The 18,279-nt window shown below is 43.0% G+C and overlaps 1 protein-coding gene across 1 annotated transcript in view; it reads left to right on the top strand.

The window, feature by feature from the left end:
• The first annotated feature begins 913 nt into the window (after window positions 1-913).
• AADAT (aminoadipate aminotransferase) overlaps window positions 914-18,279 on the top strand; it is a 34,180-nt gene continuing 16,814 nt past the window's right edge. Inside the window, 7 exon segments of the mRNA XM_081926327.1 lie at window positions 914-3,053; window positions 3,056-3,093; window positions 6,935-7,007; window positions 9,938-10,106; window positions 10,563-10,695; window positions 12,771-12,845; window positions 17,213-17,422. Coding sequence (XP_081782453.1) covers window positions 2,858-3,053; window positions 3,056-3,093; window positions 6,935-7,007; window positions 9,938-10,106; window positions 10,563-10,695; window positions 12,771-12,845; window positions 17,213-17,422 — 894 coding nt within the window. The 5' untranslated portion in view covers window positions 914-2,857.

The raw sequence follows: 18,279 nt of genomic DNA, 5'->3' as shown, positions 1-18,279 counted from the left end.
TTTGGTTTTGTCCTTACTCTTTATTTTCTTCTTTTATCCTGTATTTTTATCATGTGAACTGCCCTGAGATCTTCAGATGAAGGGCAGTATATAAATTGAATAAATGAATTTGTGATTCACTGCATTTATATCCTACCTTTTTCTCCAAGGAGCTGAGAGTAGTGTACATGGCTCTCCTCCGCACTGAAACCCCACTGCAACCATGTGTTTAGGCTGGGAGGCAGTGACTGGCCCATAGACGTCAACCTTCCATTTTTTGCGGGAAATTCCCTTATTCCAGTGCCGTTTTCCGCTGCTATCCTGGATTGTTAGATATCCTGTAGACTGTCCCCGGAACAGGTGAGGCTGCTGATCCCTTATTTTTAAATCTGAAAGCTAACAGCCATGGACTGACCCAAGATCATCCAGTGAGGTTCAAGGCTGAGTAGGGTTTTGAACCCTGGTCTCCCAGGTCCTAGTCGTATTTCAGGGAGAGTGGAAAGCTGCAGCATCATGTGGTGCCCAGCAACAGTTCTGCTGGTTTGCAAATGAGCCCATGGACCCAAAAAGAGTGGCAACCCTGCTTTATATTGATTTTGTATTGAGTGTTGGTTTGTACTTCCAAATGAGCTGACTCAAACATTTAAAATCGAGCACTTATATTTAAAATCAAGCATTTATATAATAATCACTCAGATGGTATCATAGTTCATGGGATTTTATTTTATTTTATTTTAAAAACCTAGCTCGGAAATCGAGCAAGCATTTCCATGAGGCATGTATGAAGGCTAAGCATTTATGCATTCTGAAAACAAGTAGCAGATATCTATCAAGAAAATAACTGGAGGTAGTTAATGGAAATGCCTGAGATATTTTTTCTCTTCCTGGGAAATATCAATAAAATCATTGCTTTTTTAAAAAATGATTATAAGTTAACATACTATCTTTCAGGGCTGCAAAAAATATTATGTGTCAGGTGTACAAAAATATTAAAATGTACTGGGATTGTTTATTTAATTAACCTTCCTTGTCATGGATAAAGTGATTAAAGGAAGTTTAGTACGCACTCAGAAACGAGATAAAATAGCAGCCCTTTATTATTTCCTTGAAGAAATAGGACACAGATTACTGAATTTCAGCATGGAAAAATATTTTCATTATTGCAAATGGGCCACAAAATCTATAGAAATTTAACACAACACGTCTAAATTTTAAAATTAAAAAAAAACAGCGTCATTAGACCTTCAAGTCACAGGACCACTCGCTATGCTCTTGCACACACCTCGAAAGGCGAAAACAGCTTTTTAGCAGGTGGCTCTCATATGCTGTGCTGCACAGCAGAACCGCTAAAAGAGAACCCAATGAACAGCTAAAGATGACCATACACATGTTTCTCCTATTAAAGAACACCAACTGGGTGCTGAGCGTTGCCTAGCACACGGCTCCGATACTGAATAAATGCTTAGTAGCACCAGCAGTCACATGACTCCAGGACTCTCTTGACTTTATAATGCTATAACACTTGTTCTCTTACCATCTATCACTTCCTTGCTGATGTCAAAGCAAGCCTTACATATGCACACATTTGTGAAGGCAATCTAACAATATCACATTCTATATACTCTGTATTTAGTTATTTCGCTAACTGCTAATGGCTCCTGACTGGAGTTAACCCTTCCAATGAAATTCAGCCTGGTAATAACTCAGGCGGGACTCATTCCTTCCCATTTCACAAACTGCCTGCAGTGAAGCAATTACTATCAAATGGAATAAGCTGACACAATTCTGCTTGGAACTTGTCTTTTTACACATACACACACACACACACACACACACACTTCCAAACTAAGGTGCACATGCGACATCTAGCGGTCAAAGGGAACAAATAATTAGACCACAAATGGACCGTCAGACACGATGCAACTTTGCATTATCGTACTTATTTTAAGGTTAAGCAAGAGTGCAAAAACAGAGCATAGGAAGGCAACCTGAAATCTCCTGCAGAATTAGGTCACATACTATATGCCTTTAAAAGAACAGAAACGAAAACCGTTTTCGTATCACAGGATTTGACTGAGAGCCTGCTGGCACTGCACTGAAATTAAATCCTAAAAACTGCCTTGGGTAAAGTCTTGGCACATAATCCCTTTGAAAATTGTCAATTTTCTTTTCTCTCCTCCCCCCTCCCCAATCACTTTGGAACAAAAACTGAGGTGATCAAAATGCTTAATTCAAGTGAACACACATAAATACATATGGTAGGAATGCCAGCTTTTTAACCTTTCATGCTCCACTCATTCTAAATGTTGAAACATTTAATAGTTTTCCCTTTGGGTTTTAGAGTGATCAACTAACTGGATATCTGTTTTAAAGCGTACAGGTATTTTTAATAATGTATAAGGGAATTTAATAAAATAAAACACATTGCAAGCATCTTATAAAATGTATACTTTGACAAAAATTACACCATCTGTTCTCGGGAAGCCAATAACGCTTATCTAGGCTGTTTGGGGAATGGGTGTGGTTCAACAATAGTGAAAGGTAGCACTCTGCACATGTTCAACAGCATACGAATAGCATACACCTTTTATTTTGGGCCCGGGGAAGGTTTCAGCAACAGTGAAAGAAAGGTAGCACTCTGCACATGTTCAACAGCATGCCGGCGCACATTGATTCTTGCTAGTGAGCTTTAAACAGCTGAAATGAAAACTTTCCTTTTCCTGGTCCAGATCCAGCTCTGCTGTTAATGTTCTGTGTGTTTTTTAGCGTGGTGTTAAATTTTAATTGGAAAGTATACAGAATGTGTGTGGTTTTTTAAATGAAGTCAAAGGGAGGAGCGGCTTCCTTCCCACCCACCCGCATTATTTGAGTTGGGGATATGTTGACGTTTCTTCGCGCCCATATCAAGGTCGGCTCCCTGGAAGCGAGCTTGCGCGCGTGCATGCCCAGAAGGGGAGCCGGGGACAAGGCTAGACAAGCGGCTCCTCGGCGTTGCAGGCCGCAGTTGGAGACGGAGAGGCGGGCCCCGAAAAGACCGGCGGCGGCGGCGGCGCGGCGGCTCCTTCATCAGGCGCGCCAGGGCCCGGTTGGCAGCGGCGAGCATTGGCGGCGAAGGTTAGTATGGCGCCGGGCCGGGCGACTCGGCCGCGCTCCGCCGCTGCGCTTTGCCGGAGCTCCAGCTCTCCCTGCCGGCTGCACAATCGCGGAGCTGGCAGCCCCCTCTCGGGCCGAGCAGCAGCGGCGGCAGCACATTGGAGAGCGAGATTGGCGAGCAGACGCCCCTTGCGCGTCACGCAGATCCCAGACTTGCTGGATCCCCGGACGCTTTGCAGCAGCGGCTGTTGACGTTGTTGCTGCTGCTGAACTAGCGCGGAGAAGCAAGCCAGCGCTGACGGTTCAACCTCTCCGCCGCCGCCTGTCAAGCTTCTGTTTACCCCGTGTGGGAATGCGACGGCGTGCGCTCTGCGCATGTTTAGGGACGCTCTTTGTTAATCACACGGACCATGCTTTCCGGAAGGGGACCCTGCCGCTGAGTCGGCACAGAGGAAATGGTTAGAATGCGAAAGGAATGGGCAGGCGCGCAAAGGGAAAGTGGTGCACGTCAAGGGTCCTGGTTGTCTGGAGAAGGTCTCTTCTTAATAGCAGAGCATGCTTCTTCAGCTAAAAAGGATCAGATAGCAGCTAATACCAAAAGGCCCTCTTCGAGAGGCTATAGAACAGTGGTTCCCAACCTTTTTTTGGCCATGCCCCACCTAGGTAAAGGTAAAGGGACCCCTGACCACTAGGTCCAGTCGTGGCCGACTCTGGGGTTGCGGTGCTCATCTGGCTTTATTGGCCGAGGGAGCCGGCATACAGCTTCCGGGTCATGTGGCCAGCATGACTAAGCCGCTTCTGGCAAACCAGAACAGCGCATGGAAACACCATTTACCTTCCCGCCGGAGCGGTACCTATTTATCTACTTGCACTTTGACGTGCTTTCAAACTTCTAGGTTGGCAGGAACAGGGACCAACGGGGGATTCGAACCGCCGACCAGCAAGTCCTAGGCTCCGTGGTTTAACCCACAGCGCCACCTGCATCCCTTAAGCCCCACCTAAGCATCTCTAAAATCCTGCTGCCCTGCCCGTGACATATAATGCTTATTATTAAAAAGTGAACTACTGTTCACGTGGAGGAAGCCTAGAAGACCATGAACTTGATCTAAACGTTCTCGAATTGCCCCCCTTAAAAATAAAATTGCCCCCCTGGGGGCAACCACAGCTCTAGAAAGCGCAAGGTGGAACAGAGTCCTGCTGGGATATTTTTTGCCCTCAAAATCCAAACTTATAGCCAAGCAGTCCTGTGTCCCCCACAGTCATATTTACAGAGGCTTCCTGAAGTCTTTCTGTCAGCTCTGCTTGCTCATCACAGGTGCAGATGCTACAGCAAGTCACAAACATCAGTATGACGAACAGGTACCATTCTTCACAATGCCTGGCTACATAGGCATATTGGAGTCCTGTACACCTGCCAGTAACCTGCATTTATGCTGCTCTTAGAGCCTTCCGGACAGGTGTTTATTGTGGGGTGGTGCCCCTCATTCTGGCGCATCGTTTTCAGACACCACATAATGTTGACATAAAAATAGCAGCCTGTATTTTTCCTTTACTTAATCCAGATTTGCCTTTTCTGGAAAAGCCCACTACCTTTAAAAAAGAAGAAGAAGCTATTGCTAACACCCCGTTTGCAATGTTAAGCCTCTGCCTGGAAGCATTCCTGGTCTCTCCACACATATCCACTACTACAGGGGTCAAGGAATCGCTGTCTAAAATGGGTGTACCTGGGGGTTGGTTAGGTTGGCCCCCACCAAGGATGTTAAAATGGCACCTCTCTACTCTGGCTTCGTCACAGCAGCCCTGTGGGGCCCCCTCCCCAGTCAGATGGCCTTACTAGCTCTTTGCCAAGGTTGCAAAGAAGCCTAGATACACCTGTGGTCTAAACTACCAAAATTTCTGTTCCACAGCTGCACTGAAGGAATACTTTGGAAGGCCTTCCTCACTATACATGCACCAGGTTTAAACCTCTAGGAAACAAGAAGCTGCATTCCTTCAAACTGATCAGTAGATTTCCAGTACTCAACTACTTGGAACAGTGGTTTTGTCAAGTGTCAGTATCAGTCTTGTGAATACATTCCCTTTCTCTCTTGCTTGTTCTATGTGAACACAGTTGGTTTTTTTCCATGCCAGCTTCCCACACAAACCTATTTGTCAACACTAAATAGGAAGGATGCAAAATTAGATAATACAGTCCTTCTGTATGGTAACAAGTCTTGGATTATTGTGGGTGGAGGTGGGGATACTCTCTTTGCAGCAGGAAAATCGTTGCTATATGGAAGATCATTTGCTGCTGCAGTGAATAATGAAATGAGGATTTTAATTCCCGCCCCTCAACATAAATACGTAGAATAATTTTTATGTACAAAGGGAAAATGTTCAGCAAGGAGATGGAGCATAAAGAACTACTTCCATAAAATTGTTTGCAATTTGTAAAGCGGATAGTAGAACATAGCTGTGTTTTCTCAGCTGATACAGACCTATTTTCTATGAATTCAATAAAAGAGACTGCTCAGCATCCAAGCACTTTTGAATCTTTTGATTCTCTCAGCACATGCATGCACACGGATTCATTGTTACATTTTAACTAAATGGATCCTGGTTTATTTTTACAATAGGGAAGCTTCAGACATGAGGTTAAGTATTTTTTTTCTAGAATATGTGGTTGTGTTGAAGGTAGAAAGCTAGGAAGTTGGGAGGGGAAATCAGTTTGGCTGCAGTTCTGTGCACACCTGGAACTTACTCCCATTGAACTTTGTAGGACAGACTTCTGAGTAGACAGGCATAATACTGTTTGAAAACATTTTGAAAGACTGTTTTCTGTTGTTCTTTCTCGAGACAGGATCTTTTCTTCCAGTCTGATGTGCTGAGGCATCCCATGACTGCTTGCAGTGTGGATATATTCAGCTAAAGAAACAAAGGCGGGTTCTTGTAAAGATTGCACCGTTGTCATGCCTCTAAGTCTGTTTTATCTTTGTTTCTGCCTAGAAATAACGGGGGAAATGAAGGTCGCAGTTATCCCTCAACTGCTTTCAGATGGATAAAATAGAAAGAAGCAGAACATGCAGTTTCTATCACCTGTCCTCTACCTTCTCAATTCACTGATAAAACTCTGATTTACTTACTTTAAAGCGGGGCTGAATTGTGACTTAACTGAGATCTGGTTCATGTAAGAGACCTGAGCAGGCAGCAAATTCAAAGCCAATTACTTCTGACTTTGTGGGAAAGCTTCCATTTAATTACAGCCGGATCAATTCTCAGTGTTTGATGAAGCGAACAGACAAAAATATCAGTCGCGTGTTGAAAAATTGATCTAACCATAAGAGAAAAGCAATTGGACAATGACTCTGTTGCACAGCCAATTAAAGTGTAGTTTGACTTTTCTGTGTGCTGATAGCCAATTTGGGGGTTGTGTGGCTCATCTTTAAGACACTGACCGAGTAGTGGTGTTTGTAGAACTGATTAGACTTTTGAGGAATTAACCATAGAAAGAGGAGAAAATATCATACTAATCGGTGCAATACTACCAAGTAATATGCCGCCTTATTTATCCCTCACGCGGAAGGAAACTTTGATATTGAAAATAGGCCCATTTGTTTACCAGCAATTCAGGGGATTTGAGAGATCTGTCATCTTAGCGTAGCTTCAGGTGTTTGGGGGCAGGAAATGGGAGAGTCATAGATGCATCATGTAGGTTCAACTTTGGACCTTCTAAAAAAGCATGAGAAAGGAAGGCAAAACCCTTGCTTTTTAAGAACGTACAAATTAGCCACTCTAAAACCAACCTTTCCTTTGTGTAGTATTGTTAACTGATTTTTGCTAATTTTATCTAACACTGCTTTACTCTCATGTGTTTCCAATGCAGCTGAGCACAAAGGGCAAGATCCAGCTCACGTCCAGCACCTTTAAGACACATCTACTTCAGTTGGAGTGTTTTGGTATGTTTATGCTATGACAGCTACTCTTTCTCTTATCAGTATGAACCACATAGTGGCATGAGAATATTTAGGAATTTTGAATAAACAGAACTAAGCTAAAGATCTATTACTTGTATGGCTTTCCACTTTTTCTTTCGTAGTCAGCCAAACCTCAATAAGCAAAGCTAATCAGATCAGCTTATACAGAAATAATGCATTACATTTCAATGTCCCACTGGCAAAACCAGTGCCATAGATTTTGTCAGTGCTCTTTTAGAGTGTTTATATTTTATTTTTTAATATTTTTTATTGAGTTTTCACATTTTTATAGACAAACACACACACAGACACAAAACACAAAACAAAACATATATAATTTTCATTACCCTCTTTCCTTGACTTCCCCACATCTCTCCTTCCCACATTCCAATTTCAATAGTTAATTCAGCAAGTTATTTCCTCTTCTCTCTATTATATTGTTATCCTCTGTTCTTAATATTTAACATCTCTTGTTAGGCTCAAGTTTACTTATCCAATTTTTACACATTAGCTCCTTTCTCTAAGGTCAACCTACCTTCTCTCCCACGAAATCCTCCCTTTTTATATTAAACAAACCATATCAAAATTAAAAAGAACATAAATCATAAATTTTTACTATTCTACTCTCCCCCTCCCTCCCTGGCCCGGTTTCTGTCCCTTCCCAAATCACTATTCTAAAAGAACAGTTTCAGCCCGATTTCTCACATCCGAGGCTCTCAAGCCCCAGTTAGTCTTTCTCCGTCTGTTTTGTTGCTTATTGGCCTTCAGTTCTCGAAGGAGTTGTGTCCCAAGCTCCCTCTTCTTTCCTTCCACCAAAGTCAGTAGCAGTTGCTGCCAAGGATCTGCTAGTCTCCCATGCTCAAACTTAAAAAAAGGGTCCCAGTCATACTTGTTCTTTCCTTCCACCGAATCAGTCAATAGCAATTGCTGCCAAGGGTCTGCCAGTCTCCCATACTCAAACTTGAGGAAGAAGTCCCAATCATGTTTGTTTATTTTTTTATATTCCGGTATTCCAGATATTCCAGGGGCTTCTTCCTTTGTCCTTCTCTCCTTTTGCAGATTTATGGTCCACTGGTCCTCTTCTTCAATTCCTTTGTTTCCTAAAGCTGCAGGCTTTTGGTTGGTGCTTTCCATCTGAACATCCTCTCCTTCTTCTTCTTCTTCTTTTCCCCCCTTTTCCAAAGCTGTCTCTTCTTTTCCGGCTGCCAGGTTTTTTTCCAACTTTGTATCGTCAGCAGAGTTGCTCAATTTCAGATTCAAGGTCACAAGTTGTTTACTCATATCTGCAGTCTGCTCTTGTAAAGTTCCCACGAGAAAGAACATCCTTTCTATCTCTGCCCATAATTTTCCTTCTGCAGCCATTGCAGTATCCTTTGTTCCCTCCAGGGGGATTGCCAGTCCAATAGTTCTTTTCCAACAATTCGTTACTTTGTTGTTCAAAAATACTTTGTTTCCAATCAGTTCAGATACAATATGTCACCTTTAATCCAAAAAGAAATTTCTAAATATCACAGTTCCAGCCTTTAATCGCCCGTTTGACAGCTCTTTTGACAGCTGTCAAACTTTCTTTCTCTTTTTCCTCCGGCTCACACGCAGGACACTCCCGGGTCCAGAATGGGGGGGGGGATTACACAAAAGCTTCTAATATTCCTCTCTCCTCTCCAGCACAATAACTTTTTAATCCAATTCGTGCAAGTTGTCTTTCTAAACACAAAAGTCTTTCCACCTTAGTGCTCCTCTCCTTGCTTGAATCTTTTTGTGGGGGGGGGGAGTGTGGACTTCCTTTTAGCACATCCCCCGGTCGTACTCCAATCAAAGGTAAAATTTTAATGTCGAATTTTCATTTTACTCACGGGTTCTTTGTTTCAGTCCAAATTTCAGGAAGGAAGACAGCGCTCTCCGGCCATGGCTCGCGGCTTCGCTCCGCCGAGGTAGCGATGGACTTTCAGCACCGCGCCGCACCCCAGTCCACTCCGCAGCCTTTAAAAAGGCTCTTCGCGGGTCGGGGAGGGCGTTTAAGGTGCCCACCGAGTCACCAAGTCCGCAGGCTTCAGCGCCTGCGGTTTTTGAGGGTGCCCGTGTCGCCGGCACGGCAAGACCCGTCCTCTGCGGAGCCGATTCCCTCCGGAGCTCGGAGGGAATCCGCCATTACCGGATCGCGCTATCCCGGAAGTCCTTTTAGAGTGTTTATAGTGATGTTTTTAAATAGCATAATAAAAGAACTGTTTCTTTTTGTTGCTTTTTATTTTAACCATTGTCCAGTTTATCTGGAGGCCAAGTCCGGTGCTTGACGATTTAGGCATGAATTACTCACGATTCATTACTGCAGTCAGTGCTGCAAGAACAGCATCTCCGATAAGGCTCCTCAGTAAGTACATATTTTGCGCCTCGAACCAGAACCTCTGATTTTCCTCAGGTTGTTTGTATGATTTTGTGGTAGGTAGCCCTATAGGTGTAGAAAGGAAGAGTCCGGCTGAGTTGACCTCCTTGCCACTTTATGTGGGCAGCATATAAATGAGCTCACTAAACTATCAGCCCATGTGGTTTGACACCACAGGTATGCAGAGCAATAACAGAGAAGGGCCAGCTCTCTTTTCTGAATTGTTCCCCCACCCACCACTAGGGAGAGGTCATGGCTCATTCACACACTTCATATGCTGAAGGCCCCGGCTTTCTACTAATGTTTGTAGAGGTTTCTTTTAGATTTTCATGAGCTTCTTGGTTATACAGTTTTTCCATTTTTCTGCATTTTACTTTTGTTACCTGCCCAGACAGCTTGGGATAGAGCATGTAGGAAATCTAAATAAATAAAATGAGGAGGGGGTTAAATGAAGGAGGGGGTTAAAAGGAAGTATCTGAAGATACAGGATCTTAAGTTTCATTCTTCTCTTTTTGCTTTTCTTTTACTTTAGCTGAATTGATGCAGAGATCTCCTCCATCACTGATTTCTCTGGCTGGAGGGGCACCAAACCCCAATACTTTCCCCTTCCAAACTGCCAGCATTACCATTGGAGATGGAACAACGGTTGAAATTGGGGAAGACTTGATGAAGAGAGCTCTCCAGTATTCAGCCTCTGCAGGGTATTTTACAGATTTCGTGGATCCAAGTAGTGTTTTTGAAATAGCAAGAGGAGGGTTGCAAATGAATGTTGGCCAGAGAGGCTCCCATTCTCCTTTGTGCAAGTGCACAGAGTACCACCACAGGAACCCTCTTCCCTGTTGCTGGTGAAAATTTATACGAGTAGCAAGGGAACAGGGAAGCTTTTATGGAAGTGGCAGCTCTATGGGTAGGCCTTGGATAGGTTGTCCCTTGCACCTGAAGCAGCACCAGGCTGTAAGACAGTGGTGGCTAACATTTCTGGCCAGGCAGCTGCATCCATTCTTCTTCTCCCTCTCCCAATTGCTCGAGGCAAAAATATTTTCAACCAAGATCTAAAGTTAGATCAATAAAGGATGAGAATCTTGAACGAGAACATGTAATACATTATTATGAGGAGCTTATTGATGCAACGATTTGAAAGAGAAATGTTTGCTTAGCATTCCAGAGCTATTATCCTGGCTGAAGGATTTGCAGAAGAATCTTCACAACCCTCCAACTGCTGAGTATCAGCCTGAAAAGGGGAAAATGGAGTTGTGTGTCACCACCGGCAGTCAAGAAGGGTTGAGTAAAGTAAGACAAAAGCAATATATGTTGAAGGTTGTGATAATTATCCCCTGTTTTCCTCAGTGTGGTGCATTGTTACCTTGCATTGCAAAGATTCAACTACTGGCTGGTAGATAAAACACACTAATATTGACCTAATATCTTAGGATCCATACAGATGTACTTTTAATATGGTGTCAGCATAGTTCTTACCTCCTAAGCGGTTAACTCGGCTTTACCTGAATTCTTATCTTCTAAGGATTCCTTTGCCAACTGAGGTTGCAGTCCTAACTCAACTTACTAGGAGCAAGCCCGGGTGAATTCAACAGGACTTCATTCTGAGTAGGCATGCTTAGGATCGCACTGTGGAATCCATGCCACTTTTTCAGAGCTCTAGCTGAAAAAGATTAGATACATCTGACAAGAACACGGTGGCAACCTGCCTGTTTTCACAAGCAGGACAAATAGGAGCTTTGGTGTGTGTGACTTGCATCTGGAAAATAGCACCGAGGGAAGTTTAAGTTCCCTTCTCCAGCACCATGACCGTGTTCCAGTTTTTGCCTGCTCCCTTCCTCCAGATCATGGGTCTCCTTCATCTCCTCTAATTTGGTCCTTGTGATTTGTTAACATTTTAATAGAGATTTTATTATTTTTCTCATTGGGTTTTTTTTGGGGGGGAGGGGTAAGCCATCTTGAACTTAGGCAAGGCTCCATTTTCAAAAATCCTAAAGGCAAGGGAAGAAGAACCAAAAGCAGCCAAACTGCCACATCTTTTGCTGGCAATAGTTCCTCTTCAGCTCAGTATCAGCCTGCCTGTTTAATCCAAGCTGCTCTGTTCTCAGGGCTGGCCCTACCATGAGGCAGCATGAGGGTGTCGCTTCAGGTGGAAAATATTGAAGGGCAGCAAGCCCTGTGTTGTGTGCATGTGCTGTGCAACTTGTCCTGCAGCCACTTAACTAAGCCACTGCCTTGGGGTGCACTGGAGGATGTTGAAATAAGTTTCAGTGGTCTGCTGAGCTTTTGAACCTCAAATGGGACTGGGAGGTGGCAATTTCTCACCCTTTCCTTCAGGCAATATCTTGGGCCAGCCCTGTCTGTCCTCCTCTTGACTCCACCCAGGCTTACAAACACCCAGGCAGAGGAGGAGAAGAACAGTGATGGTGGCTGCAACTACCCAAGTTAAGAACATCACCAGCATCATTTCTTATATGTAAAAGCACCAAGAATGTCCCAGGCACATCTGTAGTTAGATAAAAGTACACAAGCTCCATTCTTAGGAGGCTGTTCCCATTCCACATTGCTGTTTTTAGAGTAGAATTGCTGCATTTGACATCATAATCTATACAGTTTTGAAACTGACAAAGTAATTGTTCTTTATTAATAGGTTGCATGTAATTACAGTGGTACCTCGGGTTAAGTACTTAATTCGTTCTGGAGGTCCATTCTTAACCTGAAGCACCACTTTAGCTAATGGGGCTTCCTGCTGCTGCCCTGCCGATGGAGCACGATTTCTCTTCTCATCCTGAAGCAAACTTCTTAACTTGAAGCACTATTTCTGGGTTAGCAGAGTCTGTAACCTGAAGCGTATGTAACCTGAGGTACCACTGTACTGAATATGTACTGTTTTGGCCAACGACCTGTGAAACAGGCAAAGTACAAAATGAGCATTTTGTGCAATATAAATAAGGGGCTGCTTTCTGGTTTTTCGGTCCATTTTGTTGCCACTTATAATCTTAGGAGCACAAAATTGGACTGTGAAAGTACAGTTGAGTAAGATTTTATGTGCCGTAACTTTGCTATCCATTTAATTAGCATTCATTTGTAATGTGTTATGCAAGGTTGTTGTTTTTTTCTGGCCTGGACATTATTGAAAGGGTGAATGTATATTTTTGAGGGGGCACCCCTCGCAAGTTTAGCCATAATTCACCCAATGAGCAGTTCTCTACTTCCCATAATACTTTTTTCTATCTTAGAATCAACTTTGGTCTACAAAATAGCTAACTCATTACTACCATAAGGCACTTACTGTAGAAGTAGAGAGAAATATTAATGGTACACAGAAAGTCTTTCAATAATATATGTTCTATATTTTAAACCTGTAGGTATTTGAAATGCTGATTAATCCTGGAGACACGGTCCTTTTAGATGCGCCCACCTATCCCGGGACACTGGCAGCTGTGAGTATTCCATCATTCTGGAAACCTATGACAGTGGCAAGTGCTGGAATAGTTCAGATCTTCACCTAAAAACAAGTGGGGTGGAATCTACACATATATTTTAAAAAACGCTGTGAAAATGCTTTTTTAAAAAAAGTTTTTAAAAGTAAATTGAATTTTGCATTAGCTCACTAGCACCATCTAGGGTCACATTTGCATAATGCACTTAAAACATACTAAGACATTATATTAGCAGCTGTAAAGCTTGAGTCCTTGGTTTGGCTCTGACTGCTGCTTAACAGTGGGCTAGAGAGGTTTTTTTAATCCTTTCGTGAACTCTAGCCACACTAGCCACATCTGTACTAACCTTTTAAAGCACAACAAAACCATGTTGTAAAAGCCACAGCTTCCCCCAAAGAATGCATGGAACTGTAGTTTTGTTAAGGGTGCTGAGAGTTGTCCCTTTCCCCTCACAGAACTACATTCCCAACAGTGGAAAGAGGAGTTGATTATTATTAAACCACTCCGGGTAATTTCCATTGAGATAACAGCACATAGGATCAGGAGGTTTAACCCCATCATTGCTGCTGTACTTCTTTTGAAAATCCTTCCAGCAGCTGTTACTGGCTTCTGGAGGGAGTCACCCATTCATCCCAATGGGAGATTTTCTTTCAGGCATAATTGCAACCACAGGATGGTGGCGGCAGAATTTCGTCACATTCACAGTTTAAACCTCCCCTTGCCACCCACTGCAGTCCTAATGAAATCCACCCCTTTGGCTGCTATTGCTATTTTTAAAAAACCCTGACATGATTACTGGAGACACATTTGGTCTGGTATCCTGTATACACTTGTCTATAGGAATATAAGAAGCTGTGTTATGTTGAGTCAGGCCATTGGCCCATCCAGTCTACTCTGAATGGCAGCAGTTCTGCAGGATTTCAGGCAGAGCAATTTCCCAGCCTTGGTCAGAGATGCTGGGGATTTCACCATAGACCTCCTACCTGTGTCCACTGGGACACAGACCTTTCCCGCTGAACTCAGTAAAACTTATTTCTGAGTCGATGTGCGGAGGCCTGTGCTGTTAGCATCACATCTGGTTTCTCCACATATTCCTGTTCATGGGAGGGAACTGTGTGGCGATAACTAAACGGCGAGCTTTCATGTGCAAAAACTGGCTTTGCAGCTCTGTAGTTTTAAACATGTGCCTCGTGCGTTTAGATGAAATACAGTAATGTATAATAGCCGTAGATGCAGAGAAACGCTGGGATAAATCTTGTTCCTGTCAATATTACATACAACAGTTCAGCCTTCCCTGATTCTGCAAATCATTGTGGTGTCTGGATGATTTATGGTTCGACTTAGCGTGTTGTTGGCAATATTTTTTCATTATCTATTCCGTGGGGGGGCAGTATAAAACTTAAATGCAGCTGCATTTCATTTATGGCCTAATAAATGAAGGGCTAGTTAGTGCAGAAATAGAAATTGCAGACTCTTTATTTTAAAACCTCAGCTATAACTGCCCACACCTTTGTATTTTCCTCTGGTTGCTCCATTAGCATTATTGAAATTTCAGGCCTGTTTCTGAATACCTTGCGTTTTGGAGCAATTATCCTTTCTTTCGTTGAGGCGAGTTATTTATGGTTCCGGCAGTTTCACCCGATCGGGAATGAGAGATAAGACTATGAACTGCTTTTCACATTATGTGATAGAAAATCCAGCTTTGCTCCCAAACTTTACACTTAAGAGGAAACTGCGTCCAGTTCTGGGTCTCAGCTGTCTCTTATGTTTGTATATCGCATTCTTAACTTGTACATTTAAAAAGTGTTAAGTATACATCTATAATGGGTGCCAGAGGTGAGCAGAGCCAGAGGCAAAAGTAAATGAAGCAGCACGTGCAAATTTCACCTTTGTAGTGTGGACACAGGTTTGTACACACAGTTGCCACACACCACTGTCTAACCTCCATCCAGACAAGCAAGAAGCATTAAAATTCAAAGCCACGTTCCAGACAGGCCCAAACTGTGGCCTATGGAATGTTCTGAGGGCCAGATAGAGATGCCTAGAAGACCTGAGGTTCCCTGTGCCAATCTATAACATTTAGAGCGTGGCGCAACCATGCAAGCCAGGTTACGTGTGACAGTTGCATCTCCATGTCGTTGCCATTTTTGGAAGGGATGCGATAAAACTCTCAAAACCTGAAAGGCGAACCTCTCCACATGGACAGCTTGGTGTGCTTTATTTGTTTATATAGAGATTTTTATATGGTTTTCTGGCCGGTAAATCAACCCTTATGTTGTTTCCATGTCTCACCCCTGTCTCATTTGTTTCATAGATGTTCTCATTACTACTGTGGTGGCAAGCTTGTTATTTTTAGTTATAAAAGCTTGCATTCTTGGGCATAGAAAAAATCAGTGGTACAAGGTTCATTCCAAAACTGAGTACGACCAGACCGCAGGATATGCTAAAATGCTCAGAAAGGCCAGTAAGCATGCAGATTAGCTTTCTCGTGATACATGAACACATTTGGCTGCAGTTCTGTGCACATCTATTAGGAGTAAGGCCCACTGAACACAGTGAGACAGACTTTTCACCACTGCATAGCACCCTCAACTGTTCTAAGTAGATCTCCTGTTTCTTGGTGATTTCTGTCTATTCTCCCTCACAACACCTTATTCAAGGGATGCCCTTTTAGAATACATATGGAGCACCATCTCTATGTCTCTCCAATTGCTTCCTCAAAACACAATTTCTGTGATTCCCTTACTTCATTGTTTACACCCCATATGCAACAAAATCTCAGTAAGCTGCATTTGCTCACATAGGTCTCTTATTGCCACTGCTTTTCCCATTCCCACCACTCCACAGTAATATTTTAGACGGGAAGCAGATGTGGGGGTGCGAAATGTTTTGTGTCTTTTTTGCTTAGGAAGTATATTGCCATATACACTGATTTTTTTTAATGGACAAATGATTACAAAAGGTAAGCTAAAGATTAAGGTTTGGACCAACTTCTGCTCATGAACGGGTCAACAAGTTTTCAAGCTCCACAAAACCACAAAGTGCTACAAAGGAGAACTTCCCTTTTTCCTCCTCTCCCTGCTCACTTTCTGTTTTTTTTTTATAATATTTATTAAAGTTTCAAATTATACATATAAACACACACAAACATACAAACACACACAAACAAAAAACAAGTATAGTTTCAATAATTTTTTTCTTAAACCTTATTTCCCCGACCTCCTCACACCTCCCCCTTCTGTATTATAATTTCATTATTCTCCACTCAGCAAGTTCTTAACTTATTTCTCAACCTTAACCTAATAGTTTAATTAGATCATGCTATTATTTTCCTTCTCTTCCCTTCATTCCTCAATTTATTTTTAAAACCATATATCTACTTAATTTAAAAGACCCAATTTTAACTTAATCTTAAACCTTTTTCCTAAAGTTGACCCAACCTTCCCTTCCACGATTTTTCCACATTCCATAAAAATTACAAAAAGAAAAAAGAAAAGAAAAAAATGTACATATAAAAAAGGACTTAACAAATTATGTTTTAACACCCTTTAGATTCCCAAATCCCACCCACCCTTTCCCGGCTTTGATCCCCAAACCAATGTCCATCACTTTCTGTGCCCTCCACAAATCTGCGCCAGAAGGCTGAAGGAACCCCCAGAGCAGATTTAAACTCCTTGCTCTAGTGAAACTACTTCACAGGATACCATCCTATATTTTATGCTCTGTTCCATGTGATTTAAACCCTCAGTTTCACTATATACTTTATGGCAGGCATAGGCAAACTCCGGCTCTCCAGATGTTTGGGACTACAGTTCCCATCATCCTTGGCTACTGGTCCTGTTAGCTAGCTATGATGGGAATTGTAGTCCCAAACATCTGGAGGGCCCGAGTTTGCCTATGCCTGCTTTATGGTGTTCCCCTCCCCAACCCCAAGTGTACATGCAGCAAACAGAGTGTGATACCATGTGTGATCAAGCTGTGAAAAGATGGAGGAAAAATGTAAACCCAAAAGGTGATCAGCTGTTCAAGAATGAGCTTTCAGTGATTCTTAATTAATTTGCTTTCTTAAAGATAGGCTTCCTTTACATGACAGCTAGTGGGATATGGGAATTAGGCAGTGTAAAGATCATTTTTTGATTGGCAGCAGGGGTGGGGAACCTGTGGCCCTTGAGAAATTGCTGGTCATTGACCATGGTGGCTGGGGCTGTTGGAGTCCAACAGCATATGGAGGGCCACATGTTCCCAATCCCCAATTTATAGCTAAATAGGCACCATTAAAATACTGTAGTAAGAGTAGATGCATGTGATGCAAAATGTCTTGCTTAAGTAAACGCTCTTCATTCTTGTTGTCTTCTATTGTAAACCAGCTGAGGCCATTGGGCTGCAACATTGTCAATGTTCCCAGTGACCAACATGGCATTATTCCAAAAGCCCTGAAAGAAGTTCTTTCCAGGTGGAGTCCAGAAGATGCCAAAAAACCTAACAGCAGCCTCCCCAAATTTCTCTACACAATTCCTAACGGTGGCAATCCTACCGGAGCCTCACTGACGACAGACCGCAAAAAAGATATCTATCAGGTATATTCATTAAATGCGCATTTAATGTCACTGCTCTGGCAAAAAAAAAGTGGGGGAAGTGGTTTCACATCACGCGAACCTGCTGGATATTATGTCTCAGGTACTAGCAAAATACTAATAAAGAACATAGTGGAGAACAGACCTCTATATTACAGGGACTCTTGGGAGAGGTCAGTGGATTTTGGTACATTCTCTTCACAGAGATACAGAAATCTGCTCATCTGTAGTGGTTGGTGGGGTGGAGAGGGACACTTAACTGATCTCCCATCACTGGCATTGGGGGCAGCAGAGAGATCAGTGCAGTGAATATGCACTGGTAGGAATTCCATATGCATTGGTTCCACCAATTGGTTCCACCAGGGCATTTGCACCAAGCCAATCTTCCTGCTGTCTTACCCCCTTCCTCTCAGTAAGCCACAACAGCAGCTGTGATGTGATGTCAGGAAAGCACTGCTGACCACCACTGCCGCTGCTGCTGCTAAGATCCATCTATGTGGAAATCAGACCCCAAATGAACCCTCCGAGACTTAATGTGATTTCTGAGAGTAATAAAAGTGGCAGTGCTGCCAGTAGATGTGTTGTTTGGTAGTGATTGTAAACACATCAGTTTCTTAATTCTAGGAGAGTTCAACAAGGTACGTAATTTGTTTAAAGCCTAGAACGGTTTGGGACTAAGTCATTTGAAGCCCAGCCACTGCCACCACATCCATAAGAACTTGCCTGGGCCTGAAGATCAAACTGAGAAATGTCGTTCTCTGGCCTGCCATGCTAACCACCCTGGCAGGTGCAAGGGGCAGGGCCCTTTCAGCAGTGGCTCCACACTTGTGGATTTCCCTCTCCCAATAGCTGTGCTTGGT

This window comes from Podarcis melisellensis, assembly GCF_964234715.1.
Source record: "Podarcis melisellensis genome assembly, chromosome: 9".
NCBI lineage: Eukaryota > Metazoa > Chordata > Lepidosauria > Squamata > Lacertidae > Podarcis > Podarcis melisellensis.
This window is presented reverse-complemented; position numbering and strand designations above follow the sequence as displayed.